General features: G+C 42.9%; 1 protein-coding gene across 1 annotated transcript in view; it reads right to left on the reverse strand.

The window, feature by feature from the left end:
* LOC149146552 (magnesium transporter MRS2-3-like) overlaps positions 1-26,735 on the reverse strand; it is a 203,673-nt gene that overhangs the window by 111,318 nt on the left and 65,620 nt on the right. The window contains exons 2-3 of the mRNA XM_089452960.1: positions 11,329-11,601; positions 10,824-10,952 (exon numbers count right to left, since the gene is read on the reverse strand). Of these exons, the coding sequence (XP_089309086.1) occupies positions 10,824-10,952; positions 11,329-11,601 (402 nt within the window). The remainder of the gene's footprint in view (positions 1-10,823; positions 10,953-11,328; positions 11,602-26,735) is intronic.

A 26,735-nucleotide genomic window follows, 5' to 3' on the forward strand; every position in this document is an offset into this window, starting at 1 on the left:
TTGCCTTCACCAGCATACAAATTCAGTGTCTTCCAACATATAAAACTCGACCTTATAGGCCCAAATACAGTCCAACAATTATAGTATACTTAGCCCACAATAAAGGTAACTCGACCCACCGTTTCTGACTGATAATAATCAACAGTAAGTAAAAAACTCCATTCTTCTTCAACATATTAGTTCAGCCATGAGGTGACCACAACTCGTTCAGCAAAGGGAGGTACTCGACCCATTGACAGGATCAACTCGAACCACAAAGGATCAGTTCAACCAACAAATTAGTTAAGAGAAACCTGGCCCCACTCACTAGAAACTTCGACCCAATAAGTAGAGAGCTCGACCAGCAGTGTAAATAAACAGAACTCAACCCTTTTTGGCTGGAGATTTCGACCCACAAAATTCGTCGATACAACCTAACCGGCGATATTTACCCTCGTCTCGCGATTTTTACCAAAATATCGCCGAAATTTCGTATTTCTCGCGCGAAATTCAAAACTTGAAAATATCGCGATTTTTCGGGGGCGATATTTCGGCCCGCCGAAAATATCGCGATATTTGCGAATATCGCCGATATTTCGGCGATATTATCAACACTGCTCATGCATAATGAGTATCCCGCCAACATGGCATAAAAGGGATCGCAAAGCAAACATGCATGGAGACACATGAGTATCCCATCAACATACAACAAAGGGATCTCAAAACACAACATGATGAATCATGACAACAAGTACATCACATAGGCAATTCCGCGTCTCATCAAGCAGGAATCATAAAATGAGTAAGAAACAAGATCCCACATCAAACATCAACAAGGATCTATGCAGCACAATACATAAAGAAGAAGTACATGAACACAGCATATAGCTCACAACCAAGGGACATCTGAAGAAGCGGATGTCAAACTGCTGAAGCTGTTTGGACCATCGATCTCACGGCATCAATCGTATGACTGCTTGCACATGGATGTTGACACCTGCATTCTACTTAGAAAAGTGGCTGAAGAATAGAATGAGAGAATGAGAAATCTAAATGCACCATCAGATTTGTGGCGTCGAATAGTGCAAAATCGACTGTCCAAAATCTCAAAACTGAGAAGTTGAGAATCCAGGGCTCAAGGAATCTTTTCGATTCCCCCTAGATTACTCAAAGATTCTGCTCCATAGATGCACTGGAAATCTGCAACTCAAATGGCAAATCTGACCTCACCATTGCGATCCCTGCGGAAAACCATGAAAAACAAGTATAAACTTGACTATATTCCGACATGGAGAAAAATTGCCTCCTCGGGAAAATTGCAAGGATCATGGTTCCGCTCCTTGTTTTTGCAACGATCATGGTTCCATCTGCATACTGAAAGATGATTGAAAAATGCAGAACTCTGATGGAGACACGGACAACGCCATTGCGATCGTGGCGTCAAGAAGTGCTGAAACCATATAAAATTTGTCAAAATCTGACAAAGTGAAATTTCGCCCCTCCCGCAAAATTTTGCCTCGAACTGCGTGCACTGCCTTCCTCCCCCTGGGTGCACTGACAACTTACGGTTAAATAAAACTTGGCTGGCGGATTTTCCCAAGTGGGTGGTCGGTGGAGTTGGTTAGGAGGCTGATTAATATGGAGTTGGTCGGGCGATCAAACCCCGTCTCCTCCTTTTACATATAACAAATTCCCTTTGTAAATTTTACAAACAAAAACAAATTTTAAATTAAGGTTTGGTTGGGCCGGGCCCGCCTTGGGAAGCCCGCCCACCGTACCCATCTCCGCCGTGGTGGTTGCAATAAGGATGGTTGCGTGAATGGGTTGGGTCCGCGCCCCAAGGGCCGGCCCACCCAACTCCTTTGCACTTAATATGGGTCCCGTGGTTCCGTGGTGTGGGGGAGGGGCCGAGGGTCATGGCCCGCCCCTCCATAATTACATAGTTTCTTTTTTTTTATGGATTCGGTTGGTGCGGATAAGGGGTGGCGGGGTTGGTGGCCCGCTACCCTTTTTTTTATATATTTTTTTTTATTAACATAACAAAAATGGGCCGTTTTTTTAAATTTTGTTTTTAAGCCGTAGGAGTCTTTTTAACGACCCCACAATTTTGCCCGGAATCCGGTGGCTGGAAAAAGTCCAAATTGTGGCCTCCTTAAGCCTGCCCAGTCATCAAAAAGTCAACCCAAATTTGACTGCTTTTAACTTTCTCATCCAGACTCACATTGACGAACCGTTCGCACTGTTGCAATCAGGACGACGAGATCTACAACCTGAGATTGATTTGAAAAACTTCCGAGCACTTTGGTTTTTGAGCTTCCATCAGTCCTCTTTGTCCTGTGTGTCTCTCTGGAGCCACCTAGATTAGGGGCCTACTAATCTAGAGGAAGGACTGCCTGACGCGCAGCGTTTTGCGGTGTGCGTCGCAGACAATCACTTTCAAGATATTATACACTTCCTGATGACGGGAATGACTCCAGAAGGATATACTAGTCAACAAAAGGAGGAGGTGGTGGTACGCACGACAGACTTTTCTGTCATTGTAGGACATTTGTATAAAATGGGGTCGGATGAAATACTGCGACGCTATGTGCTTGAGTTTGAACGAAACAGCATCCTCGTTGAAGCTCATGGAGGAGCTGCAGGAGGACATTATGCAAGAAAAGCAACAGCGCAGAAGATTTTACGCGCTGGGTTGTGGTGGCCGACACTGCATAAGGATTCCAAAGCTTATTGTAGGGCATGTGATGCATGTTAGAGAACCGGTAGGCCATTGTGGAGAGATGAGCTGCCTCTGAATCCGCAGATGTCATTACAGCCATTTGAGAAGTGGGCGATTGACTTTGTAGGACCGATTCAGCCTCCAAGAAAGAAGATGGGTGCGCGGTATATCATCACTACAACTGAGTATTTGACCAGATGGGCAGAAGCGCAGCCCGTGAAGGACTGTACAAGGGCAACAACAGCAAAGTTCCTCTTTGAGTATGCGCTGACTAGGTTCGATTGCTCGAAGATTTTGATGAGTGATCGCGGTACGCATTTCCTTAATGAAACGATCAGCACTCTGACAGAGGAATTCCATGTTTATCATCAGAAGAGCACGCCATATCACTCGCAGGCTAATGGGACGGTTGAAGCGTTTAATAAGATATTGGAGAATGCGTTGACGAAGGTTTGCAATGCACAAAAGAATGATTGGGACATGCGCGTACCCGCAGTGCTATGGGCTTACAGAACTACTTGCAAGAAGTTGACTGGACAGACGCCTTTCAGGTTGGTCTATGGCGTAGAAGCTATGATGTCGATGGAGTATATTGTGCCTAGTCTATGCATAGCGGCGTTCACAAGAATGGCCAACCGCGGAGCCCTGGAAGAAAGGCTCGCGCAGCTGACAGAACTTGAAGAAGACGGTTTTTTGGCTGGATTCCATCAACAAGTTCGAAAGTAGCGCGAAAAGGCATGGCACGATCGGCACATCAAACTGCGCACCTTCAAGGTAAATGATTTAGTTTTATTGTATGACAGCAAGTTTGATAAGTTTCCAGGGAAATTTCAAATGCATTGGCTGGGGCCATATGTCATCAAAGAGATTACCGATGGTGGAGCAGTTCAGCTGGTGAAATTGAATGGAGATCCATTTCCAGGGAAGGTAAATGGCAGCTGATTGAAGCCATACACCGGGGATCCGGCCAGATGACTATATGATGGAAGCACAGTCTTAGCACTCCAGGCAGCTGCAAGGAGGCACGGGACTATAAACTACACTGCCCGGGTTGTAGAGCTGCGTGACTGGGGAACTACGCGGAATGAAAGAATGTCACAGCATCAACAGAAGCGCGAAGGGAGCTGCGCTATAGGAGGAGAGACCGCACAGGAGAGCCAGAAAGTGACCATTACGGTCACTGCTCATGATTTGACAATGAGAAAATGACTAAGAGGAGTGGGGGGGGCAACATTTAAGGCTGAATTTATCAGGGAAATCTTTGAAAATTTGTTTCCAATCTAGCATTTATGAGCGTATTTTGGGGCGAAGGTCAGATTTGAATTCGAATTTGCCTATAAATTACAGATGGCCACCCAACGAAAAACACTTTTCATTTTGAGAGTTGATGTGTCGTGCTATCGGTTGCACATGAACCCTGCGTTTTTTGAGGATTTGGTGGTCAGTTTGACAAGTTGCCTAAGGAAACCCAAGAGCTCCTTAATAGCCTCATGTCCGCGCCCATGGAAATTGCAAGTGTTGGAAGATCTATGGCCTCTGAGGGAGCTACCCCTGAGGGCATAAGTGTGGAGGTTCCTGCAGACGTGCCAAAGTCGACGAGGTCGCCCAAGCCGAGGCCTACGCCGACAAGAGAGGGTCCTAAGACAAAGAAAGATAAACAGAAGCAGACCCTGCCGATTTGCGAGTCGCCAAGAAAACATTCGAGAAAAGAGAAGCCCACTGCACAGGAGAAAGGCAAGGTGGTAGACCTAGAGGCTGACGAGGGCGCAGATGATGGCGCAAAAAATATTGATATTGAGGGAGTAGACCCTATCATAAAGCTACCAGAATACATCCTTCCATGCCAGAGCAAGGTGAAGGTCCTGAAGGACCCAGATGAGGGAAAATTTATGCTTAATACACCTCTACTACCAGACCAAATCACATTTGAAGGTCTGTGCTTGGCGCATGTCCCACATTTGAAGTTAGAGGATTGGGACTTGGCGGATACTGAGCAATTCCCCCACCTAGCGACTGATACTTTCATGATGTGCATGTTCTACAAAGATTCTGGTGTCACCGCGCTGGAGCCGGTGAGGTGGATTAGAGGGGTGGAGAAGGAAGGATTATTGAATCTGCTCTGGGTGCCACATTACAACTGCGCTCCCATAAATTTGATTGTGATCAAACAGTTGTTGTGCTTGGTGCACGATGGGTGCCTGTGGTTGGGAGAGCTGATACCAATCACGGATATGTTGATCCATAGGATCACATTGTTACCACATTCAGGGTTGAATCCGGCCAAGGCATTTGGCGGAAAGGTGGGCGAGCGCAACCTCGCCGAAAGGATGAAGGACAAGTTTAAGCTTGTCAAGAAGCCACGCGGATATTCTATTTCCAGCATAACCGACCTCGGGGTGAAGGTGGCGACCTAGATCTTGGCTAGGAAGGTAATGAGGAAGTGTCGCGCAGATGAGGTACCAGCACCAGTGGTTTCATTAGGGGCCCAATGCGCGGAGGGTGTACAATTTAACTGGGCGCGCTACCTGTGCAGCGAGTTCCTTGCAAACTGCAAGGAAGCACAAGACCAGAGCAAGACTTTCCATTATGCATGGCTTTTGCTATCAATTGTGTTGGTCGCGTGGGAATTACCTTGGGATAGCCAGTTTCATCCGATCGTAAAGGATCTGCCAGAAGCAGCGAAGTTTGCTTCGCTATCGGCCACAAAGGATGTCGAGCGGTCAAGGAGAGTAAAATATTTTGGGTGCTGATGGAGGCAAGCATCCATGCAGCCATCAACTGCAAGCCACGGTTGTCACAGTCTTTGAGCAGTAGTCGAGATACGTAGAGTTCAAAGCGGACTTCCACTGTATCTCCATCCAGGTGCGAAAGTACCTAGAACAGAAGTGGTATGACCTCCCATAACTCGCGACGAATGATGCCATAGCAGCAGTCCTCGATCGTTGGTCAGTCGAGTGGCGCACAAAATCGGATTTGTCCGCCGGGTCTAGTAAGTCCACAGGAAAGCAGAAGAAGGAAGAGGCCCAGTTGAAGATTCAGCAGTTTGCTGAAAAACGGAAGGAGGCTGAGGAAAAAGCCAAAGCAGAAGCGGAGCGCGCCGCGAAGGAGCGAGAGGAAGAGCGCGACTCTGACAAAAGTCAGAAGTCTCCGTCACCACAGAAAGAGGAAGAAGAGCGGTCTGAACAGGGTGGTGCGGATCTGGAAAGCACTCCCTTCTGGGTAAAGCGGAACAGGGAGCAGGAAAAAGAAGGGCCGCGTAAAAAGACCAAGGAAACTAAGTCGTCCCCAAACTCGATCACATTGACAGAGGGCGACTTGGATGACATTGGGGATAAGGTAAGGGACGCAACAACAGAACTGCTGTAGCAATTTGAGCAGCAGCAGAAATAAGCTTTGGTTGCCATACAGACGAGGCTGCGTGAGCTACAGATCCAAACTACTCAACTGCAAGCAGGTGTAGGGCAGAGCAGCGCGGCGTCGACTAGTTTGGCAGCCAGGGATCACTGAAGCAGTGGAGATGGTTCGTTCTTTGGATTCCCAGGCCGTCGCACTGCCGGATGGAGCTCTGACTGCGGAGGTGAAAGCTGACAAGGCTACTGTCAGCGCTCTAAAGAATATTGATTTGAACTTGGTTGTGCTCCTAAGTGAAACCCTTTACACGCTGCAAGCAGGTGTGATTGTAGAACTTAGGGCCTGAGAGCAGTGCACGCTAAGTGTGATCAGCGAGCAGAAGGTCAATAACACACAGATGTTCGTAGAGAAAACGACCGTGATCGACACATGGAGGAAGGTCCAGGAGAAGAATGAGCGCACCGCAGCAGTGGTAGCAGAAGCTTGCAAAACCATTCCAGAACTGCATATCCTAGAAGAAGCACCGGTGGAGGCCAAGATTCGAAAGTTGGCTGCAGGTGTGCGCGATGCACGGACAAAGATGGCCAAGGTTCAGTTTCAGTTGAACCTAAAGGTTTCAGAGCTCGAGTTGACGGTACAGCCTTCAACTCCACTAGAGGTCAAAGAACAGCGCGAGGCAATTATCAAGGATGCAATCGCTGCAATAGATGCTGCGGTGGCAGAATGCACTGCGCTCTTCGAGTAGTCCATGGAGGTCCTCACGAGTCTGCAAGAATATCCCAACCTGCAGAGGTTAAATACCGAGGCAAGGGAATTGCAGCAACAGTACGACAGAGATTGGCAAAGATGCAGGAGGCAAAGGAATTGAAAGAACAAGCAGAAGCAGCGCAGCGAAAAGAGGCAGTCCTCAACACCAGATTGGGGCCTTGGTTGGATGAGGCCTATGTGCTCTCCACCACCATTAGGGAGAAGTTGGCAAGCGTGCAAACAACACAACAGAAGATCCAGGCAAATAGTGCAGGACTAGCAACGAAGCAGCTCGTGGAACAGGTCAAGCAGGTGGCCACGCAGTGCACAGTCGAAGTTGCAGTGATACAAGTCGAATTGGGAGGTCTTCGCAGCAAGATCTCCGCGCCAGTAGAATGACTCGAGGGCGAGTCACCATATTTGTGTTGTTGGGACAGGGTCCCCTAAGTTCAATTTTGGGGTTAAAAGCCCAAGTTTTGGTATGTAAAGTATAAAGTCTCCGCAATTCGTGGGTGCAGAGCGCGTAGATGTAAAGTGTCATAAAGGATTTCCACCCTTCTTTTATGTAAGTTGTGTCGGCTTTAGAAGATCTACCCATGGTCCGCGGACTATGGGATTGTATAAAAAGGAGTCTTAGAAGAGTGTAAGGCAGTTTTGGAAGTAGTTAAGCCACTGATGAATGTAATGGGTCAATAAGAGCTAAGAGCGAAGAGTCTTAGAGTAGAAGAGAGGCTCTGCAGCTGTGTGCACAAAGGCCTAAGGTAGAAGTCCACAACTGAGTTCGCGGACCCCTACAGCTGTGTGCGCAGGGTAGTTAGAGCCTGTAAGAAGGCCTAGAGGCCGAATAAGAGAAGTATATCGATAAGCCCTAAAAGGCTTATCGATCTGCGCGAAGGTAGAACTAGGACCTAAAGTGACATCACTACCATCTCTGGGTGCGGAAACTTGGTTCCAGCATCCCCCCATACTGCTTCAGGTGAGACTTCAATCCGCACTCCACGGATTGATGTCGAAAGGGTCGATAGTGTAGGGATTTGTTTGGCTAAACTAACGCTGAACCTAGGTCAGGGCCCACTAAGCCAACACTCAGCCCATTCACGACCATCTCTTTGCTCTTCTCTGTCGACTCCTCCGAGTCTCTCTACTTCCTGCCTGGAAGTTCTCGATTCAACTCCTACTGAGTCTCTCTACTTCCCGTCTGGAAGTTCTTGGTTCGACTCCTCTTAGTCTCTATACTTCCCGTCTAGAAGTTCTCTTTTGGACTCCCTCTGAGTCCCTCCTGGAAATCATTCTGCCAACTGTCAAGTTGCCCCTCTCCGATCGTCTGTGCAACTGCAACGTTGATCCGGATTCCTTGGCCAGAAATCTGCCTCGGAAGCAACTCCTTCTACCTTGGTTTTTCCCTGTTAGGTACTGTTCTGACCAGCTTCGCTCCCGCAAACTATCCACAACTTCCTTCACCCCAGCAACTGAAGGAATGAGCCTCTTGGCTCTACGCAATCTCGGCACCGACAAAACAGCTCCCTCAGCCAACTGCATCAACCCTCCTGGCCTCTGCATGAGCCTGTTTTTTCCCTCTGCAGCCTTTGTGCTAGCCTCTCTCTAGCCCGGACTGATGATGCAGTCCCTCTGCATCAACCCTTCCTCTGTTGCTTCTGCAAAGATCAGCTACTGTCACTTGGGACAGCTAATTCTGCTACAAATGCTCTGCTTAGCTGATGCCTTCAGCTCTCCTGTGATCTGCAACCACCCTTTGATACCATGGTGAATTTTCTAAGTCTATCCGTTAAAAAATTAATCTGTATTCTGCTGGTTAATTTCTTCTACTTGTAAATTCTAAACAAGTTATTTAAAACATTTAAATACCGAAATAAACACAATACAGTCACAACATCTACAGATCAACAGCTAAGGGAAACCAGGTGCAGCTATTCTGAGGTTCTATTATTATGCATTATTTCCTTGAGTACAACTGGGTGCCTAATCGGCTCACCCGACAGAGAAAAAATACACGGCATAAATACCTCTCTATTCAGAAACAGGTATTCAGAAAACATGTCCCACAAAACCCTCTCCAACGTCTCTGAAGCTCTGCACTGACTCTTCTGACCTCTGCGTCAGCCTCAAACCCCTCTGTGTCAGCCCTCTGAGGTACTGCACAGCCTCTGGGACCCTTTGAGTCACTCCTGCAGCCTCTGCGTGGATGATGCAGTCCCTCTAGTCTCTACATTGTCTCTGCTAGGCTCTGCGTAGTCTAAACTAGTTGCTACCTCTTGCTCTCTGCTTCTGCGTTGGTCTCTTGGCATTGTTTCTGCCTCTCTGCCCAGTACTCACTGCCCCTCACTGCTGATCACCGACTCACTTTTGCTTAGCAACCCCACTCTAGCAAAATGAATCACTGATCACTCTGGTGTGTTCTCCAACTGACCCTCAAGCCTCTTCTTATACTTTTCTCATTGGTCCTTCAACGGCCGAGATTAAATCTCTAATCAACGGCTAAGATTAGATTTGGCTTGATCAATGACTTTTGGAACATTCTAACCCAGTTTTATATTAACACCCATTAATATTTTATTTTTCCTAAGTTTAGACTTAGGAACTCCATTAAAAATATTAATTATTTTAATATCTCCTAAATCGGGTACAATCTATCCAAACCATTTCTGGGTCTTGGAGATCTCATGTGCTTTAGCCTCTCCACCAATTTTCATGGATAGAGCACATCCGATGCTACCCCAAATCAACAACAGGGTCTTCAATCCGTTGTTCACAACTCCGTTTGTGAATAACTCTTTGGTATGCCCACTTCTGCCTTCCTCTGTTGCTACAATGATGGCAAGGCTAGGGCACAGAGGATTCCCTCTTTCCACTAAAGAAGTCCTTCTCTACACAGTGAACTAAGGTTGTGTAATAAGCCCTCTTGGCTGCTTCATTTGTCCCTTAAAAGATCAGCCTTGAGCTCTAACCAAACTACCTCTCGTAGTAGACTTGTTGCCCTTCACTAGTCCTGCACTTAGGGCTGACATCATCCTAATTTGTTGTTTATGTATACCTTTCAGCCATAATATTCCATTATTAGCCCTAACCCTAGGTGTTTAATGGAAGACCTTTATTCCCCTTTGTTGATTATCCTAGAAAGGCCTTTTCTTTGTCTATTATATGACATTGTACACCCTACCATTGCAAATCAATAAAACCATAACTTATAATAGCCATATCTTTGGTCAAGTAATTGAGTACTTGTGGCATAATAGGTCTTTCTAGGCATTGCCGGTGCTCTATTTTATATTATAGACTTCTTATACACCACCTTGAGCCATAGTAGTTGTTTATCCTTTAGGTGAATTAGGGAAGCCTCCTTTGTGTTAAAATACCACTAAAGAGTATGAGAAAGGTTGTTGAGGTGACAATGGCAACCCTTTCTCTTGTTGCGCTAAGGTCTAGTTCCACCTAGTGGGGCTTTGCACTAGGCCTACTAAATTGTGGCAAAAAAGGACTTGGGTTGAGGTGACACTAGGCCCTTATCCTGTGTGTGCCAATATCTTAGCAGGTTGCAAGGACCTGGCAATCCCACTAGTTTGTTCAGAAACAGGTACCACTCCTGCAAACATTATGTCCAATTTTCTATGGTGTCTAAACGACTTTTATCTTTAGATTCATGTGGTCTCCTTTTCTTCTGTCAAAGTTTTTATTAAATAATTAAATACAACATTAGATACTAGCATTGTTATAAATGATTTTCTATAAATACAAGATCTTATCTATTTTTCAGAGAGCTTCTTCAATGGGCCCAAAAGTGATTGCTATGGTCTCTCACAATACATTACATTGTTCCATCTATATTTAGGTGAATCTTCATTTTGGATAAGAACATAATTGTAAAAATTGGCCAAATCACAATCTTAGTCACTCTCCCTGTTCTGCAACCGTTTGAATCTTTCTAGCATATCCATGTTAAGTTTTGCTACGAAGTTTGGTAAAAAATGAAATTTCAAAATTAATCTAACAAAAGAAATTTTATACTTACCGCTTGGACTCGACCAGAAATAGCCACCAAGCGACTTTTTATCTGTCTTACTCTTTCAAGATTGAGCGTACTGCATTTGACCGTCAACTCATCCAATGCTGGATATGCCTCATGCTCCAATGTCTCAGTCTACATCATGATTCACAGAATTAACATCTTCCAAAGCAATTCCTATTCCCAATTTAGACAAGATTGAAATAGAGAAGCAAAGAGAAGTGAAAGGCATGTCTGTCGGTAAAACAAAAGGTACTGACTATATCTGTTTCAAACACCCCAGAATAAAATTCAAAACCACCTGCTATCTTTTATTGAAGAGTCAAAAATAGCATTAACAAAGTGCATCCTCCATGTGTTGTTTATATCCATTATTAAATATCTACTCGTGAACAAAGACACCAAGCTGATAAATATTTGAGGCACACCGCATAAAACAGAATAATTACTCGTTGAAATGGAATCTAAAAGAACTAGCCATGATACTACAGTATAACAGAAGAATACTAACATCAACCTCAAGGCAGCTACATGCTGCTTCAAGACATGTTTCTAGTGCAAGAAACTCGAATGGAAGACCAGCTGGATCAAGCTGACTTGCAGAGACTGAAACTTGAGACCTTGGACCTTCTGCTTGAGAAGAAGACAGATCAGGGGATACATCCAGAAAGGAAGGTTTACGGTGACTGTTTCTTCTGCAAAGATGCTCATCCTTCTCATTTATTGTAGATTCCACTGCCTGACTAGCATAGTCTCTAAGGCCACCTTCACCCTTCTCAGGTACCTTCATCAAACCACAAGAAACTGATTTAGCTGCTTACAATAAACCAATTCCATGTTTAACATTCATGTGACTTCATGCAGGCTTTGAAGAATAGATATCACTCTTTATTTCCTTGGGATGAAAAAATATGTTTTATCAACAATACAGAACAGACTTCCACCAGTGATAGTCAGTCTTAATCATTGTCGGATTGATTTCCATATATGCATTGTACTCTGATTGATATGAAAGATATGCCTGGAGAACTCTCAGTAAGCACAAGTTTGAAAGGACAAGAACAGAACACTAAATGCAATGCAATATGCCTGAAAATAAAAAAAAATCATTTTTTGCATTTACCCATCAAATTAGCTAAAGTTCTGGAAAGAAGCAAAGCTTAGAAGGACAATCCATCAGAGATTAGATAAATTTCATGAATTTTCATAAACTATTTCAAAACATCAAAGTGAATATTGATATTTAATGCTAATTGTCTGGCAAACAGTGTATCTGATAGTATAAATGTTAAAATCCATTCTAAAAATGAATGAATATTAACCAACAAGGTAAATTCAACTGGAAATGAAAGTTGCTCTACAAATCCCTCTTTCAACATATCTAACAGTTTTGGTGTAAATTTTGCAAATTTTATAACAATAAGAAGGTCTATGACTTTTTTTGTTGTCCTTATCGTCTTCTTTAGAGGCACACCTGACAAGGAGAGAAAAGTACAATAAGCTTTTTATCAGATCTATGATTTGGATTAGTAAATCAACTTCTGGATCTATAACAATTCTGAGACAGCATTTATAAATTATCACTGGTGATTTCAAACGCTGCAATTCAAATGGGACAAGGACGCTTAGGAGGTTTATTGCCACTGTTGTACCTTCTCTTCCTTGCGCCTCATATACTCTCCTTGTTGTAATACATTTCCTTTGCATAGATTCAATTTTTGTTCAGACTGCTAATTAGTTTTAAGGCCACTTTTGTGTAATGTCCCCAATTTTGATTTTTCACATTAGAGACAATTTTAGAAAGAGGAGACATTTCCAGCATTCGGACTAGGAGATAAAAGGAAAATCTGCGGCTCTAGTGGAAGGTGGGGGCCACAAGAGAGAGAAATTCGACCCAAGGAGGGAATTTGCATTCTTGGAAGAGAGAGAAAAGAGAAGAAAGTGTGAATTAGGGAGAGTGGGGGGCACAAGAAAGAGAAGATTCCAGCAAACTATAAGGAGAGCTTGAGGGCCTCACTTTGACATCTTTTGGTCATTTTTACAATCCAACATTAGTTCTCTTGAGTTGTTCAGCCAAGACAACCAGTGCTGCTTAGCACAAGGGATTTCCAAGCGGAAATTCCAACTCTACCTTCGGTGAACTTCGAGTGTCACCCTAGGAGAGCAATAGGGAGATCATTTCAAACATCTGAAGAGTTAAAATTGTAGGCTATTCACTAGTAGGGGCGTAATTCTCTAGGGACGCAAAAGGCAAATCATGGAGGGTGAATGGAGCCAGCTGTTAGTTTTTCTAGCAGCGGATGTGTTCTAGCTTTGAGATTTTGTGGAGAGGCTAGAATACATGAGATCTCCAAAACCCAGAAATCATTTCTAGAAATTCCGCTTAGAAATGACTTAATTAGATTATTAGTCAGTGTTTAAATATTTCATAAGTCTAAACTTAAGGAATATGACAAATTAATCATAATTGATTAAGATATGGTGTGAATGTTCTAGAAACTCACACGGATCGACTTCAAGTTAATCCTAGCCATAGATTAAGATCTAATCTTGGTCGTTGAAGTCTCAACAGAGGATTATAAGAAGTCAATGGGGCTTGGAGAAATCACTTGTGCAGTTCAATTTCATGAGCAAACCGCTTTCTTGAGTAGCAGCATTCAGTTGTCGGAGAGAGAGCCAGACGAATCGAAGGAGTGAGAGAGGGCAGGGACAGTGAAAGTTGAAACCGGAGGAAGGATTCCAAATCCGGTAAGTGCATTTGCGGAGAGGCAGAGGAGCCACAGTGAGGCTGACGTAGAGTAGTGCAGTAGCCTCTAGAGGCAAAGTCGAATTGTTGGGGAGAAGAATAATTTCAGTGCCAGAAGTTGGGCAGAGGTTCCAAAGGCCAGGAGAGATGTTTTCCCAAACAGCAACTGGTCAGACAGCTTGAGGAGAAACTATTCCAAGCTGAGAGCAGCAGCAACTGCACTAGGGTGACGTAGTGACTGCGTAAAGGTAGTTTGGCCAACTCAATTTGAGTTGAGGTCAGTGTCGGGATTTCCCTGTGGAGTGAGGAATGTCTCTTCGCTAGATTTTCTTGCTAGTATTTCTCTGTAGGATTGCCAGTTTCGGCATCCAATTGTAATCAGATTATTTCACTACTGCATAATAACAAAACCCTCAGTTGTTGCACCGGTTTTCCCGAGTTGGGTTTTTCCAGGGACATTGATCCAAAAATAATTTTGTCATTTTATGTGTGTATGCTAGTATTTCTTCCTGTGTTTATTTCTTCCGCAGTTTATTTGTGTAGGTTGTAGTGTGATTGATTCAGTTTTTTTTGTAACATACAGTAAATAAATTGTTAAGAATTAATTTAACAATTAGGAGAATTATTTCCAATTGCTGCAATAGGATTTGGGGTTTGCCGAATTTTCACATGGTATCAGAGCACAAATGATCAGTCGAAGAGCTCTATAGCGAAGAAAGAGGTTGTTTCGTTGTTCATTGAGGGGCAGCAGATCGAAACCCCAGAGGCAGCGCAGTCGCCTTGGCCAAGAGGTCGAATTCTTGAGGAGAATCGATTTTTTCTGAGAGAGGGACAGAAAAATTCCCAGATCGAGGGTTTCCAGAGGCAGAGAGAGCAGTCAGTATTTTTTCGCAGAGAAAATCTCTACCTAGACGCAGCAGTTTGCTAGAGCAGAACTAGCGTCCGGAGGAAGAAGAGCACACACAGAGGGAAAATTTACCTCAGGGAACTTCTAGTCTCAAGAAGTTCAAATTCCCTTGCAGATCAGCAGTCGTTGTGTGTAATATTCCTAATTAGCCATGGCTAATTGGAATATTCTATTTTGTTCAGTTTTTGCCTTCTATAGTTAATTGTAAATAAAAAAGTGAGGACGGGGGACATAACTCACTTTTAGAATAAAAAGTCACTTCCTAGTAGCACAACGTTGTGACTTAAAGGGAAGCCAAGGGGGCCAAAGGGGGGACGCAGAAATGGAGCCCACGCAGACACATGGAGAGACTGCGCAGGAGGGAAGGAACACGTGGCAAGAGGGGAACCACGCAGGAGGAGGTGAGCCTTGGGATTTAGAGAGGCGAGGGCTATAATAGAGACAGAAGCCCCATCATTTTGATCATTGAGTTATGTGCATTTTGAGCTAATCGTTTAGACTTCTGAGCACGCTGGCTATTTAGCTAGTCTGCAGCACTGTTTAGTGCATTAAGTGTCTCCGTTCGGAGATCTCACCCTTAGCCCCGGCGGACTTCGAGTGCCTGCACGAGCAAGGTATTTCCACTGGCATTTCAGCAGTGGTTTTATCAGCATTCCAGCAGCAGTTTCATTAGCGTTTTGGAGGACCGCGCAGCACTGAGAGAGGGACGCAGTTCTTTCTGGTAGTAGTGTTGGATCGGGGTTTGCAGGAGGATTTATGCTGGGTGATTGAGCAGGGGACCAGCGCTTGACTATTGGAGGATTTTTGGCAGAGTTTCAAGCAGAGTTTAGAGGGGTGTTCTTCAATGGCAGCGCAAAGCTTTGAGGAACTGCGTAGAACCCCAAGGCGGTGATTTTCATGGGTCGGCTATTCCAGGAGAGCTTTCTGGGTTTTTCTGGGTTTCTTGAGTAGAGCCCGACTCCAGAGTTTCAGCATTTTCCGAGGAGGGGAACAGCCCCAAATCATCATTTGTTTTCTAGCAGCAGCATCCACGCAGTTCTCAGAGAGGCCATTCTTTGCTATTCTGAGTATATTTCTTCACTTGCCTTGTGCAAGTCGAGGTGCCATCTTTCTGATCACCTCCTGTACTCATTTTATTGCTCAGTATAATAATGGCTTAGCATTTCTCGCTGCATTTCTTGAGTATCTGCTTATATTTCCAGTTTACACTATTATATGTTGTACCACTGTTATTTTGTCATTTTGAGCTTCCTAGTTATTATATCATTTGCACGTATTTGATTAGAGTTTTGCTGGGGTTTGAGGAATATTCCAAGTTAGGGATATTACAGCAGTATCAGAGCATAGTGTTGTCGCACAGACTGGCACGACAACGCTCGGACCGGGGGCTGTCACACTGATCCCCGGTCCCTCCGTTTAAGCCTGTCTCCCGCGGCTAAGGGGGGTAGACCCTCTGAGGTGATGAGACCAACTGTCGACCAGTTGGTTGGGAGACACGAGATACGATAATAAAAAGCACTCGAAAGATTTGATTAACTTAACAGACCAGTGCCTTAAGAGATTATTATTAGATCGATTACTTACTAGATGATATAGAAACATGAACTGTGAACAGCAATCATTAATCATCAGCTAAATCCAAACGATATCCAGCGACTGAAAGATTCAAAAAAAGATAAATGCTTTAAAACACCACGAGAATCCTAATCCAGATATCAATTTCGCATCTCGGCTCGAAAATTTAGCATCTCAGCATAAAACAAATAACGCGAAAGCTCATGAGACTTGCAAAATAATTTTCCACAAAATTTTTTAAATCTTTTTCAAATTTTTTTTTTTTTTTTTTTTTTTCAATATTATGGAAATAAAAGATCCTAAAAAAAAATTAAAATTTTTATTTTTTTTATATTTTTTAATTTTTAATTTTTTTAATTTTATAAAAATGAAAGAAAAATCTAAAAAAAAATTAAAATTTAAATCCTATTCTAAAACTAAATCTAAACTAAAACTTAAAATTTACAATCTAAAATATGAAATTAAAATCTATTCTAAATAGAATCTTAAATACCTAAAATAAAATAAACCTAAGTCCTAAAAGATACTAAATAAAATCTTTTTTATTTTTTATAACAAAATTTAAAGCATAAATCAAAATCTAAAGTCTAACGCTAACATTTTTATTAAAACAAAACTAAATGAAAAACTAACATAAAAAACTATAAAACGAAAATTGAAACGCATCAAAACTGGGCACAGATATCGTATGGAAACCCTGGCCGTCATAAAAATAACCACGCAGAACAGCAAAACGACTATTCGCTGAGCCTGGGCGTCAATGGCACAAATCGAAGGAGGACAAAACACTATGATAAAATCGTAGCCCTGAACGAAAGATTGAAAAAATGAAGAATGCAAATGCCCAGGTCAGAAACGTGAACCAGATTGTCAAGCAGACGATGAAAACGCGTACCTGAGCTTACGCAGTCAATGGTGAATGAGCAAAGACGATTTGAAACTTGTTTCGAAATGCTCTGGCGTGTATGAGGATTGGAGCTAATTCTTCTCTCGTTGTTTTGTAGGTATCTCGTCTGCAGCAAGGGGCCACGGTCTTCTCTATAAAAAATACGAACCTGAATCGAACCCACGCACTATTCCAATAAAATATCACGGTGTTTGCAGGCCTGCGTGAATGTGGAAGAACGCAGCTCAAAACACGGATTTTGCTGGCGTATTTTCTGTGATGGTGGACAGAAAGGAACTTGAATCGGTTTGACGTTATCCTGGCATCACACTCAGTCATGCCCATGCATAGAAGGATGAAGATCAATGCCTCTGTGGATGAATCTAATGCGCTAGTAGCCTCATCGCAAATTAAAAACCGTGATCCTTTGAGAAATGCTCTTGCGACTCGTTGTTTTTCTCCTCCACTTTAGACCACGCTCATCAACAACAGTCATATATCCTTTAGGCATTTGCAGCACTGCTTCATGTTGATGTGCTTGCCTAGCAGCCCTTATTACATCCGCCTCTGAAGCTGTAGGTAGGCCATACAATATGTTGTGGAAAATTGTGTCATTAAACAAGACAGTATCTTGTGAAACCACAGCCACTGCCTGCCGCAGAAAATCCTGGCCCGATGGTGAGGATGACGGACGTATTGCAGTTATTGAAAATTTCTGGCCAATATACAGTGGATTGTTTTGGCGGACAGGGATGTGATCATAAAACTTTCTGCTCATAAACCCCTGAAGAGAAACCCTGTACCTGCAAAAAACAAAAGAAAACAAACCCTAATAAAAAATTTATGAAAAGTAGAAATTTAAAATTTGAAACCCTAGATCAGCTAATAAATTTACAGATTTGGCCCCTTTAACAGCCAGATTTAACAATAAGAACAGGAAAATTTTTAAAGATAAGAAATTTCAGATTGTCACTGTGAGAAACTTCAGAAATTTTCTCATGCAAACTAAAACATAAAACCGAATGATAGACCCAGGATCAAATCCAGCTGGGCTCAACAAAAAACGCTTGTGGGAGTTGGCTGGTTCAGCCGAGAACTTCCCCTAACGCCCACCAAATCTTCTTCACTAAAAGGTTTTCCTGCACATCTCAAGCAGCCATCAGCAAAGAGAGAGAGAATGCTGCTAGATCTCAAGAAATAATGGAGATACCTGCCATTATTTCAGAGACCCTAACAGCACCCAAACCCTAGCAGGTGAACAAGATACCTGTACTCACAATACTCTTAAAAAAAAACTATTATCGATGACTGAAAGTAAAATATGCAGAAACTAAAACAATCTCACAGCATTTAAGAGAGTAACACCAGCAAGATATGGACCCCAAAGTCTTCTTTATTAACCAGAAACAGATTTACAAGAGAGCTTCTTCAGTCTTAGACTCACGGATCGAATGATTTGAAATGACCCCCTAAGACCCTATATAAAGGAAATGATCCTAACGGCTAGTTCAAGTGATCCATGTAGAAATGATCTCGACCGTTGATGAGGATCAAGACATCTCTTGATCTCATCCGTCGATTTATTAACATTAAAATATTATTATTTTATTAGTTAGGGTTTTTGCTTGATTTTTTAATTTTTTATTATTTTTCATTATTTTATTATTTTTATTCATTTTTTAATTTTTTAATTCATTTTAAAATGGATCACTGAACTAAACCTTCAGAAACATCACCTAGGACCTAGGACTTAGGACTCATGAGGGGATTTAAAACATTTCTCGACCCTCAGGACACATTATATCATGACTTTTACAAAATTACATCTTAAGGGACAAACCCATTTAATACAGACCCTCACAAAACACCCAGCTCTGCGACACAACGATAATCTAGCAGATCAACACACTAGGATTCTCCTAAAGTTCTAATGACAAAATCAATCCCGGCTTTGGGGTCAGGTTTGAAGGAAAACTCTGCCGATCCGTGGATCGGTGAGACAAAAAACCTTCCGGGACGTAGATTATCATCAGAAAGTTAGGTCCACCTAGGCAAATTACATACATGACTTCATGTCTGCTAAGATTATTTACAGTTAATACATGCAGACTGGGTTTACAAACAAAAAAGATCAAACTGCTGATGATGGCAGGATGGCACGGACATGTTGATCAGGTGTTGCTTCTTTCTGTCAAGAAAAAACGGGGTGCACTGCATGGGTAGTTGACCAGTAGGGGTCAACACATAGATCTGGCTCAGCCTGTGGAGCTAGCAATCTATGACACCAGGGGAAAAACCCTACATCTGTTACAGAGGTAGGAGGTATCAGAGCATAGATCTGCCTCCTGACTACTCTCCAGACCATTGGTTCAATTTCTCAGCAAACCCTACTCCAGAAATTGAACTAGCTGATCTCCCTCATTGTGTTCTCTAAGTTCCCCTCAAGCCTCCTCTTATACTTTTTCTGTTGACATCTCAACTACCGAAATTAAGTCCCTAATCAACGGCTAAGATTATATCTGGCTTGATCCATGTCTTTTGGACCATTCTAACACAAATTCATATTAATACACATTAATATTTTATTTTCCCTAAGTTTAGACTTAGGTACTCTATTAAAATATTAATTATTTTAATATCTCCTTATCCGTTTAGAATCTACCCAAACCCTTTCTGGGTATTGGAGATCTCATGTGCCCCAACCTCTCCACCAAATTTCGTGGCTAAAGCATATCCGATGCTACCCCAAATCAATAGGTTGACGCAGAGGCAGCGTAGAGCCTTAAGGAGATCTGTATTTTTGTTGGAGAGGCCGATTTCTGAAACCGGAAGCCGGGGTGTGAGACAGGAAGGACAGAATCAAAGTCTTAGAGGCAAATTGATCAGTAGAAGGGGTGACGTTGTCCCTAGAAGTTGTGACGTTGGGCCTACGCAGAGGCAGCGCAGAGGCAACAAGGGACAAGCCATTCTGTGGCTGGATAAGTCGGGATCGCCAGTGATAGTGTGAGGTATTTCTAACTAATCTTTTGTCAGTCATATTCTATGTACTGGATAGCCAACAACGCATCCAAAGACTGTATTCAGAAAACTGCTGCTCAATAATACAAATCCTTAGTTGTTGCACCGGTTTTCCCGCATTGGGTTTTTCTAGGGACATTTGTCCAAAAATAATAGTGTAATGTGTTGTGTATTTCTTTCTTGCTCAGTTACTTGTTTCCACATATAATTTTAATTGGTGAAGGTTGCAGTGTATTAGTTTCAATAGTTGTTGTAGGAAGCAGTAAAGAATTTGTTGAGTAATTAACAAATAGAAGGAACTTAATCAGTTGTTGCAGTATAAATTTGGGCTTCCAAATTGTCACACATCATTGATTGCTACATTCCATCCCCGAACCTGGACTAGGTCCACTTGGCCCCGTGTGGTCCCACTTCTCAATAAAAATTATTTATTCAAGACTATTTGGGAATCCAATTTTCCCAAGGATTATAAGGATTGACAACCTGGTCTATAAGCCTATTCCTCCTCCCTCAACACTCCAATTCTGACCCCTTACCCCTGGAAGATCAAGTCCCTCGCTTAAAGAGCAAGTAAGTTCCATTCTTCACTTCATCCTTGGGAAGGGGTTTCTAGGGTCACTTTCCACCTATCCATTGACATATACTTTACAAGTGATCCCTACACTACCGGGACTCCTCTCATCGGTGAAAGTTCGTAAAGAGCAGGGAGACTTAGTTGTGGTGACAGTGGGCTAAGCCTCCACCATTTCCCTTAACCTAGCAGTTGCCCTCTTAGGAACCCTTTTTAGGTCCCCTGTTGGTTTTAGTGGTAACATTTTTGGCACCGTTGTCGGGGAACGAAGTAGGTCTGCCTCCTTGGTGAATCATCGAGCCATTGATTCACTAACGACATTTCTTAATATTCCTCTGGCAACTCCACGATCTCCATCTAATAATGGAAGGCCTTGAGACACTAACCTATCATCGTAGAGAAAAACATGAATCCCATGTCTCTTTCTTTGATAGGAAGCTCAAGAGGTTGAAACATAAGCATAAAATCTTCATGCCTCTCAACCTTTCAAAAGTGATTGGGGCACTATTCACCCCCCTGCCTGAAGATGGTGACATACCTACATTTAGTGGGGAGGAGGATCCTCAGGAGCACCTTCTAAGAGTTGAGGGCCTGACATGTGGGATCTTATAATGAGTTCAACCACATAATTGCCTTTGCCACAAGCTTTATAGGAAAGGCCCATGAATGGTATTTTTCCCTTCCCGCATCATTTGTATCTTAATATGAGGAGTTTCTTGAAACAATCGAAAATAGATGGTACCATGAAAAGGTTGTGGTTCAATTATACAAAGGGTTCTTGTCTATCGAAAAAAGGAATGATGAATCTGTTACTGAATTCAATCACAAGTTTAATTATGTCATTCATGCCTTCCCATATAACTTAACCCCTCCAAAAGAAATAACCTTGGCGGTGTACCTGAATTCCTTCACAGGAAAGCTAGCTTTTGATACCCGAAATAAGCAACCTGATAGCCTCTTCCAAGCCCAAAATATCATATTTGACCTTGATCAATATATGAGGCAAACATCTATCAACATGCTCCGGGTCGAGGAAGATAGTTCATCCGATGATGAGGATCTTTCCCCTAATGAAGAAGATGCTTTACCCCAACCATCCTCCGAAGTGAAGTCCCATTAAGGATAGCCTTGGATATAAGCAACCCATTCTACATCACCTTTGGATTAAATGGATTCACCTTAAGGAATTGCATCCTAAATTCTGGTAGCCCTATCAACATCATGCCTTCAAGCGTTATGAAAAATCTAGGACTCAAGCTTTCAAGGAAATGTTTCTCTAAGATGATTTTGAACTCCGCAAGCTTAAGGTATGTGGGATCATGGAAGGGGTAAAAACCTTTCTTCATACATATCTGGAAAAAAGATTCTCCATCAATATAGTTGTGGTAGAAACCCCCCCAACATGGGGAATGATTGTGTCCAAAAAATTGATTGAGGATCTCAATCTATCCATGAATGAAGATGGCTCCGTCATCTATCTCCCATGGAAAGAAAACTCTTATGCATCGATTCCTAGACATGAATTCTCTACCCCTATGATTGCCTCGTCTCACGAAGATGAAAGTAACCTAAAAGAAGAGAGTGACAACATTGGGGAATGGAGGCTTTTCAAAGATGAACATGTTGTTGCCCCTCCTCACCCGAGGTTATGGGTAATGTACTTTGATGGGGCACATTCCAAATCTGGGTCGGGGGCTAGCATTGTGATCATCTCCCCATACAAAGAATATCTTTTGTTTTCAATAAGACTCCAATTCACTTGCACTAATAACATTGCCGAGTATGAGGCCCTTTTGTTGGGTCTTGAAGCAGTCAAATCTAGAGGGATTAAAAAATTAATCATAATAGGGGATTCTGATCTAGTTATATCACAAATTAGGGGAACTTTTGACACAAAGGATGAGAAATTGAAACCCTACAAAGAAAGAATCACTCACATGCTTAAAGGGTTCGATGATTTATCTTTCCGAGCATTTGACAGATCTTTGAATGACATGGCTAACACATTGGTTGTGGCCGCTTCCACTTCCACAATTATCCCTCATGATGTTGCAAGAAAACGCAGATGCATCATTGATACAATTCATAGACCTTCCATCCCTGATTATGAAGAACACTAGCTTGTTTTTGAACATGACCAAGACATAAGTAACTTCCTGCAAGACCATGAAAGTTCCCACTCAAGAGAGAAGGATGTCATCAATGAGCAACACTTTGACAGGAATGATTCTAGCATTACTAATAGTAACCAAGAAAACCCTGACACGCTAGATCTAAACCTGGGATCTATGACCTCTCCCCAAATCATCAAGATTGGAAAAAACCTCTCTAGAAGGGAAAGGGAGGAGCTCGAAAACTTGCTAAGAGAGTTTAAGGATGTCTTTTCCTGGTCATATGATGACTTAAAGGCATATAGCCCTGAGATTATCCAACACACCATTCCTCTCAAGGAGGGGGTGAAACCTGTTAAGCAAAAACTAAGACGGATGAATCCAAAACTCGCCCCTCTCATAAAGGAAGAGCTCCAAAAGATGGTTGACGCAGGGATCATTGCCCCCATTAGACATTCGTCATGGATCTCCAACCCTGTGATCACTCGCAAAAAGACTGGTAATATCAGGATGTGCATTGACTTTAGGGACCTTAACCGTGGATGCTTAAAGGACAATTACCCTTTGCCCAACATGGAAAACCTACTACAAAGAATAACTGGGTCTCAAATGATGTCGTTCTTGGACGGCTTCTCTAGATACAACCAAGTCATTGTCAAAGAGGAAGATCGCTTGAAAACTGCTTTTACTACACCATGGGGAACATACATGTACCTTAGAATGCCCTTTGGCCTCCTTAACATTGGGTCTACCTTTCAAAGGGCCATGGACTTCGCCTTCAGAGACCTCATCAGGAAGATCATGGAAATCTATCAAGATGATTTGACCGTGGCCTCCAAGGAAAGAAAAGACCATTGCAAGCATCTGAGGAAGGTATTTGAGAAATGCAAGAAATACAGCATATCTCTTAATCCTAAAAAGTTAATCTTTGGTGTGGACAAAGGTAAATTTCTTAGACATGTGGTCTCCAAAGATGGGATTAGCATCGACCCCGAGAGAATCCAAGCTATTAGCAATATTCCTTATCCCAAAAATCAAGACGCTTTAAGGTCATTCTTCGGCAAAATCAATTTTGTGAGAAGATTCATACCAAACTTTGCTGAAATTGTCAAACCAATGAGTGACCTCTTGAAGAAAAACACCCCGTACATGTGGGATCCTACAACAAATGAAGCCTTTGAGGAAATAAAGAAAAGGATTGCTTCAACTCCCATCCTTGTTAGCCCCGATAACAATAAGGACTTTATCATCTATTCCTTTGCCTCTAAAGACACTATTGTTGGGATACTTATGCAAAAGGACGATGATGGGGATGAGAGACCAACAGATTTTATGAGAAAACCGCTCCATGACACTGAAACAAGATACACCATCACCGAAAAACAAGCATACACCCTTGTCAAGTCTGTCAAGCATTTCAGGGCCTATGTCGGGTACAACAAGATAGTAGCACAATAGTTGCTAGAGAGCAGTTCGAAGTGATTTCTTGCAGTGAGGGGCAGGGATAGTTCCGGTTGGAGATTTCTCCTGATCCGGGAATACTCAGCAGAGGAAGCAGAGAGAGATCTGAGAGAGGCAGCGCAAGGGCTACGCTGGTCAGTGTAGGCTGACGCAAAGGCAGTGCAGAGCCTTGAGGAGATCTGTTTTTTTGCAGGAAAGGTCGATTTCTAAAGCCAAAATCCGAGGTGTGAGGCCGGGAGGACAGAATCGAAGTCTCAGAGGCAAATCGATCAATAGAAGAGGTGACATTGTCCCTAGAAGTTGTGATGCTGGGCCTACACAGAGGCAGCGCAGAGGCAACAAGGGACAAGCCATTCTGTGGTTGGATCAGTCAGGATCGCCAGTGATAGTGTGAGGTATTTCTAACTAATCTTCTATCAATCATATTTTCTGTACTCAATAGCTAGCAAGGCATCCAGAGACTGTATTCAGAAAACTACTGCTTAATAATACAAATCCTTAGTTCCTGCACCGGTTTTCCCACATTGGGTTTTCCTGGGACATTTTGTTGATTTGGGGTAGCATCGGATGTGCTATAGCCACGAAATTTGGTGGAGAGTTTGGGGCACATAAGATCTCCAATACCCAGAAAGGGTTTGGGCAGATTCTAAACAGATCAGGAGATATTAAAATAATTAATATTTTTAATGAAGTCCCAAAGTCTAAACTTAGGGAAAATAAAATATTAATGTGTATTAATATGAATCTGTGTTAGAATGGTCCAAAAGACATGGATCAAGCCAAATCTAATCTTAGCCGTTGAGATGTCAACAGGAAAAGTATAAGAGAAGGCTTGAGGGGCACTTGGAGAACACACTAAAGGAGACCAAACAGTTCAATTTCTAGAGCGGGGTTTGTTGAGAAATTGAACCAGCGGTCTGGAGAGCAGTCCGGAGGCAGCAAGTATCGAATATAGAGACATGAGATCAGCGCAGAAGAGGCAGACGCAGATGCAGAGGCAGCAGAGACTGCGCAGAGCCAGAAGGACCTGCGTTATCCACGCAAAGGCTGTAGGAGTGATGTAGAAGCCCAAGGAGGCTGCGCAGAGCCTCAGTAAGCCGACGCAGAGGGTTTTAGGATGTAGCAGAGGTCAGTAGGGCCTACGCTGGGTTTAGAAAAGTGCTGGAAGTTTGTCTATCTATGGGTAAGCCAATTTGGCACCCTGTAGTACAAGAAAATTGCTAAATAATAAAATCCTCCCTTGCTACACCGGTTTTCCAACATTGGGTTTTTCCGGGGACATTAGTCCAAAATAACTGTGTCAATGTGCGCATATTACAGTGTGATATCTGCAGCAGTATTTATTTTAATGTTTGTTGAAGTAATTTCATGAATAACTTATGATGAAATAAGTAGGAGAAGTAAATCAGTTGCTACAGTGATAGAATTTTCACATGGTATCAGAGGAAGTTATCAAAGACAGAAAGGGAAAATCAGTTATGGGTCGAGAACACGATGCAGAGGCATCCACCTCAAGGGACTCACACAGATTTTCAGAAGATTGCACAAGAGAGAGATTTCGATTTCTCTATGTTGGCTTCTAGGTTGGAAGAAGTGGCGTGCATGACTAGTGCTGCATCATCAGAAGTATGGTATATAGACAATGGAGCCTCATGGCATATGACAGGAATCAGGGAGTGTTTCTCAGAATATCGAGAAGACAAGATGAACTTTCAGATCACCATGGGGAACAAGGCAAAATGTACTCCAATAGGAAAAGGTACCATAGTTTTTCAAATAGAATCGGGAGAGCGGTTCCGTGCCACAAATGTGCTGCATGTGTCAGGATTGGGGATGAACTTACTTTCCGTGTCACAACTACAAGGCAAGGGCTATGACATCTACTTCATCAAGGAAAAGGTATACATCAAACACCCGAGCTGGAAAAAGAAAGTGCAGATCGGGATCAGAAGTAATCGGTTGTACAGATTACAACTAGAATCCCCAATGGCACTAATAGGCAGTCATGGGAACAAAGACTTGAACGAACTATGGCACAGAAGAATGGATCACTTGCACCATGGAGCTCTGAGAATTCTCAGGAGCACTGTAACAGGAGTTCCGGATCTGAGTACGGAACGAGATGATGTATGCAGGGGATGTGCTCTAGGAAAGTATGCCAAGGCGGCATTTCCTAGGAGCAACCACAGGGCCAAGAATGTATTAGGATTGATACACTCAGATATCTACAGACCTATGTCCGTCAAAACTCTCAGCAATGCCGAGTATTCCTTACCTTCATTGATGACCACTCGAGGAAAACTTGGATCTATTTTCTGAAAACCAAGGATGAGGTTTTCTGTCGATTCAAGGAGTTCAAGGCTCTAGTGGAGAATCTAACAGGTAAGAAAATAAAAGTCTTGCACTCAGATAATGGTGGAGAATATGTCGATAAGGGCTTCACTAATTTTTGCACTAAGGAGGGCATCAGAAGAGAGTGGACAACTCCCTACAATCCGGAGCAGAATGGGGTGGCAGAAAGGAAAAATAGGACAATTGTAGAAGCAGCTAGGGCCATGCTATATGATCAGGATATGCCAAAATTCCTGTGGGCAGAAGCATGCAACACAGTTGTCTACATTCAGCACAGGACTCCTCATCGGG

The sequence above is a fragment of the Pinus tabuliformis genome, chromosome X, assembly GCF_031772625.1.
Source record: "Pinus tabuliformis cultivar Carrire ecotype Pingquan chromosome X, CPIR1, whole genome shotgun sequence".
NCBI classification, from domain to species: Eukaryota; Viridiplantae; Streptophyta; class Pinopsida; order Pinales; family Pinaceae; genus Pinus; species Pinus tabuliformis.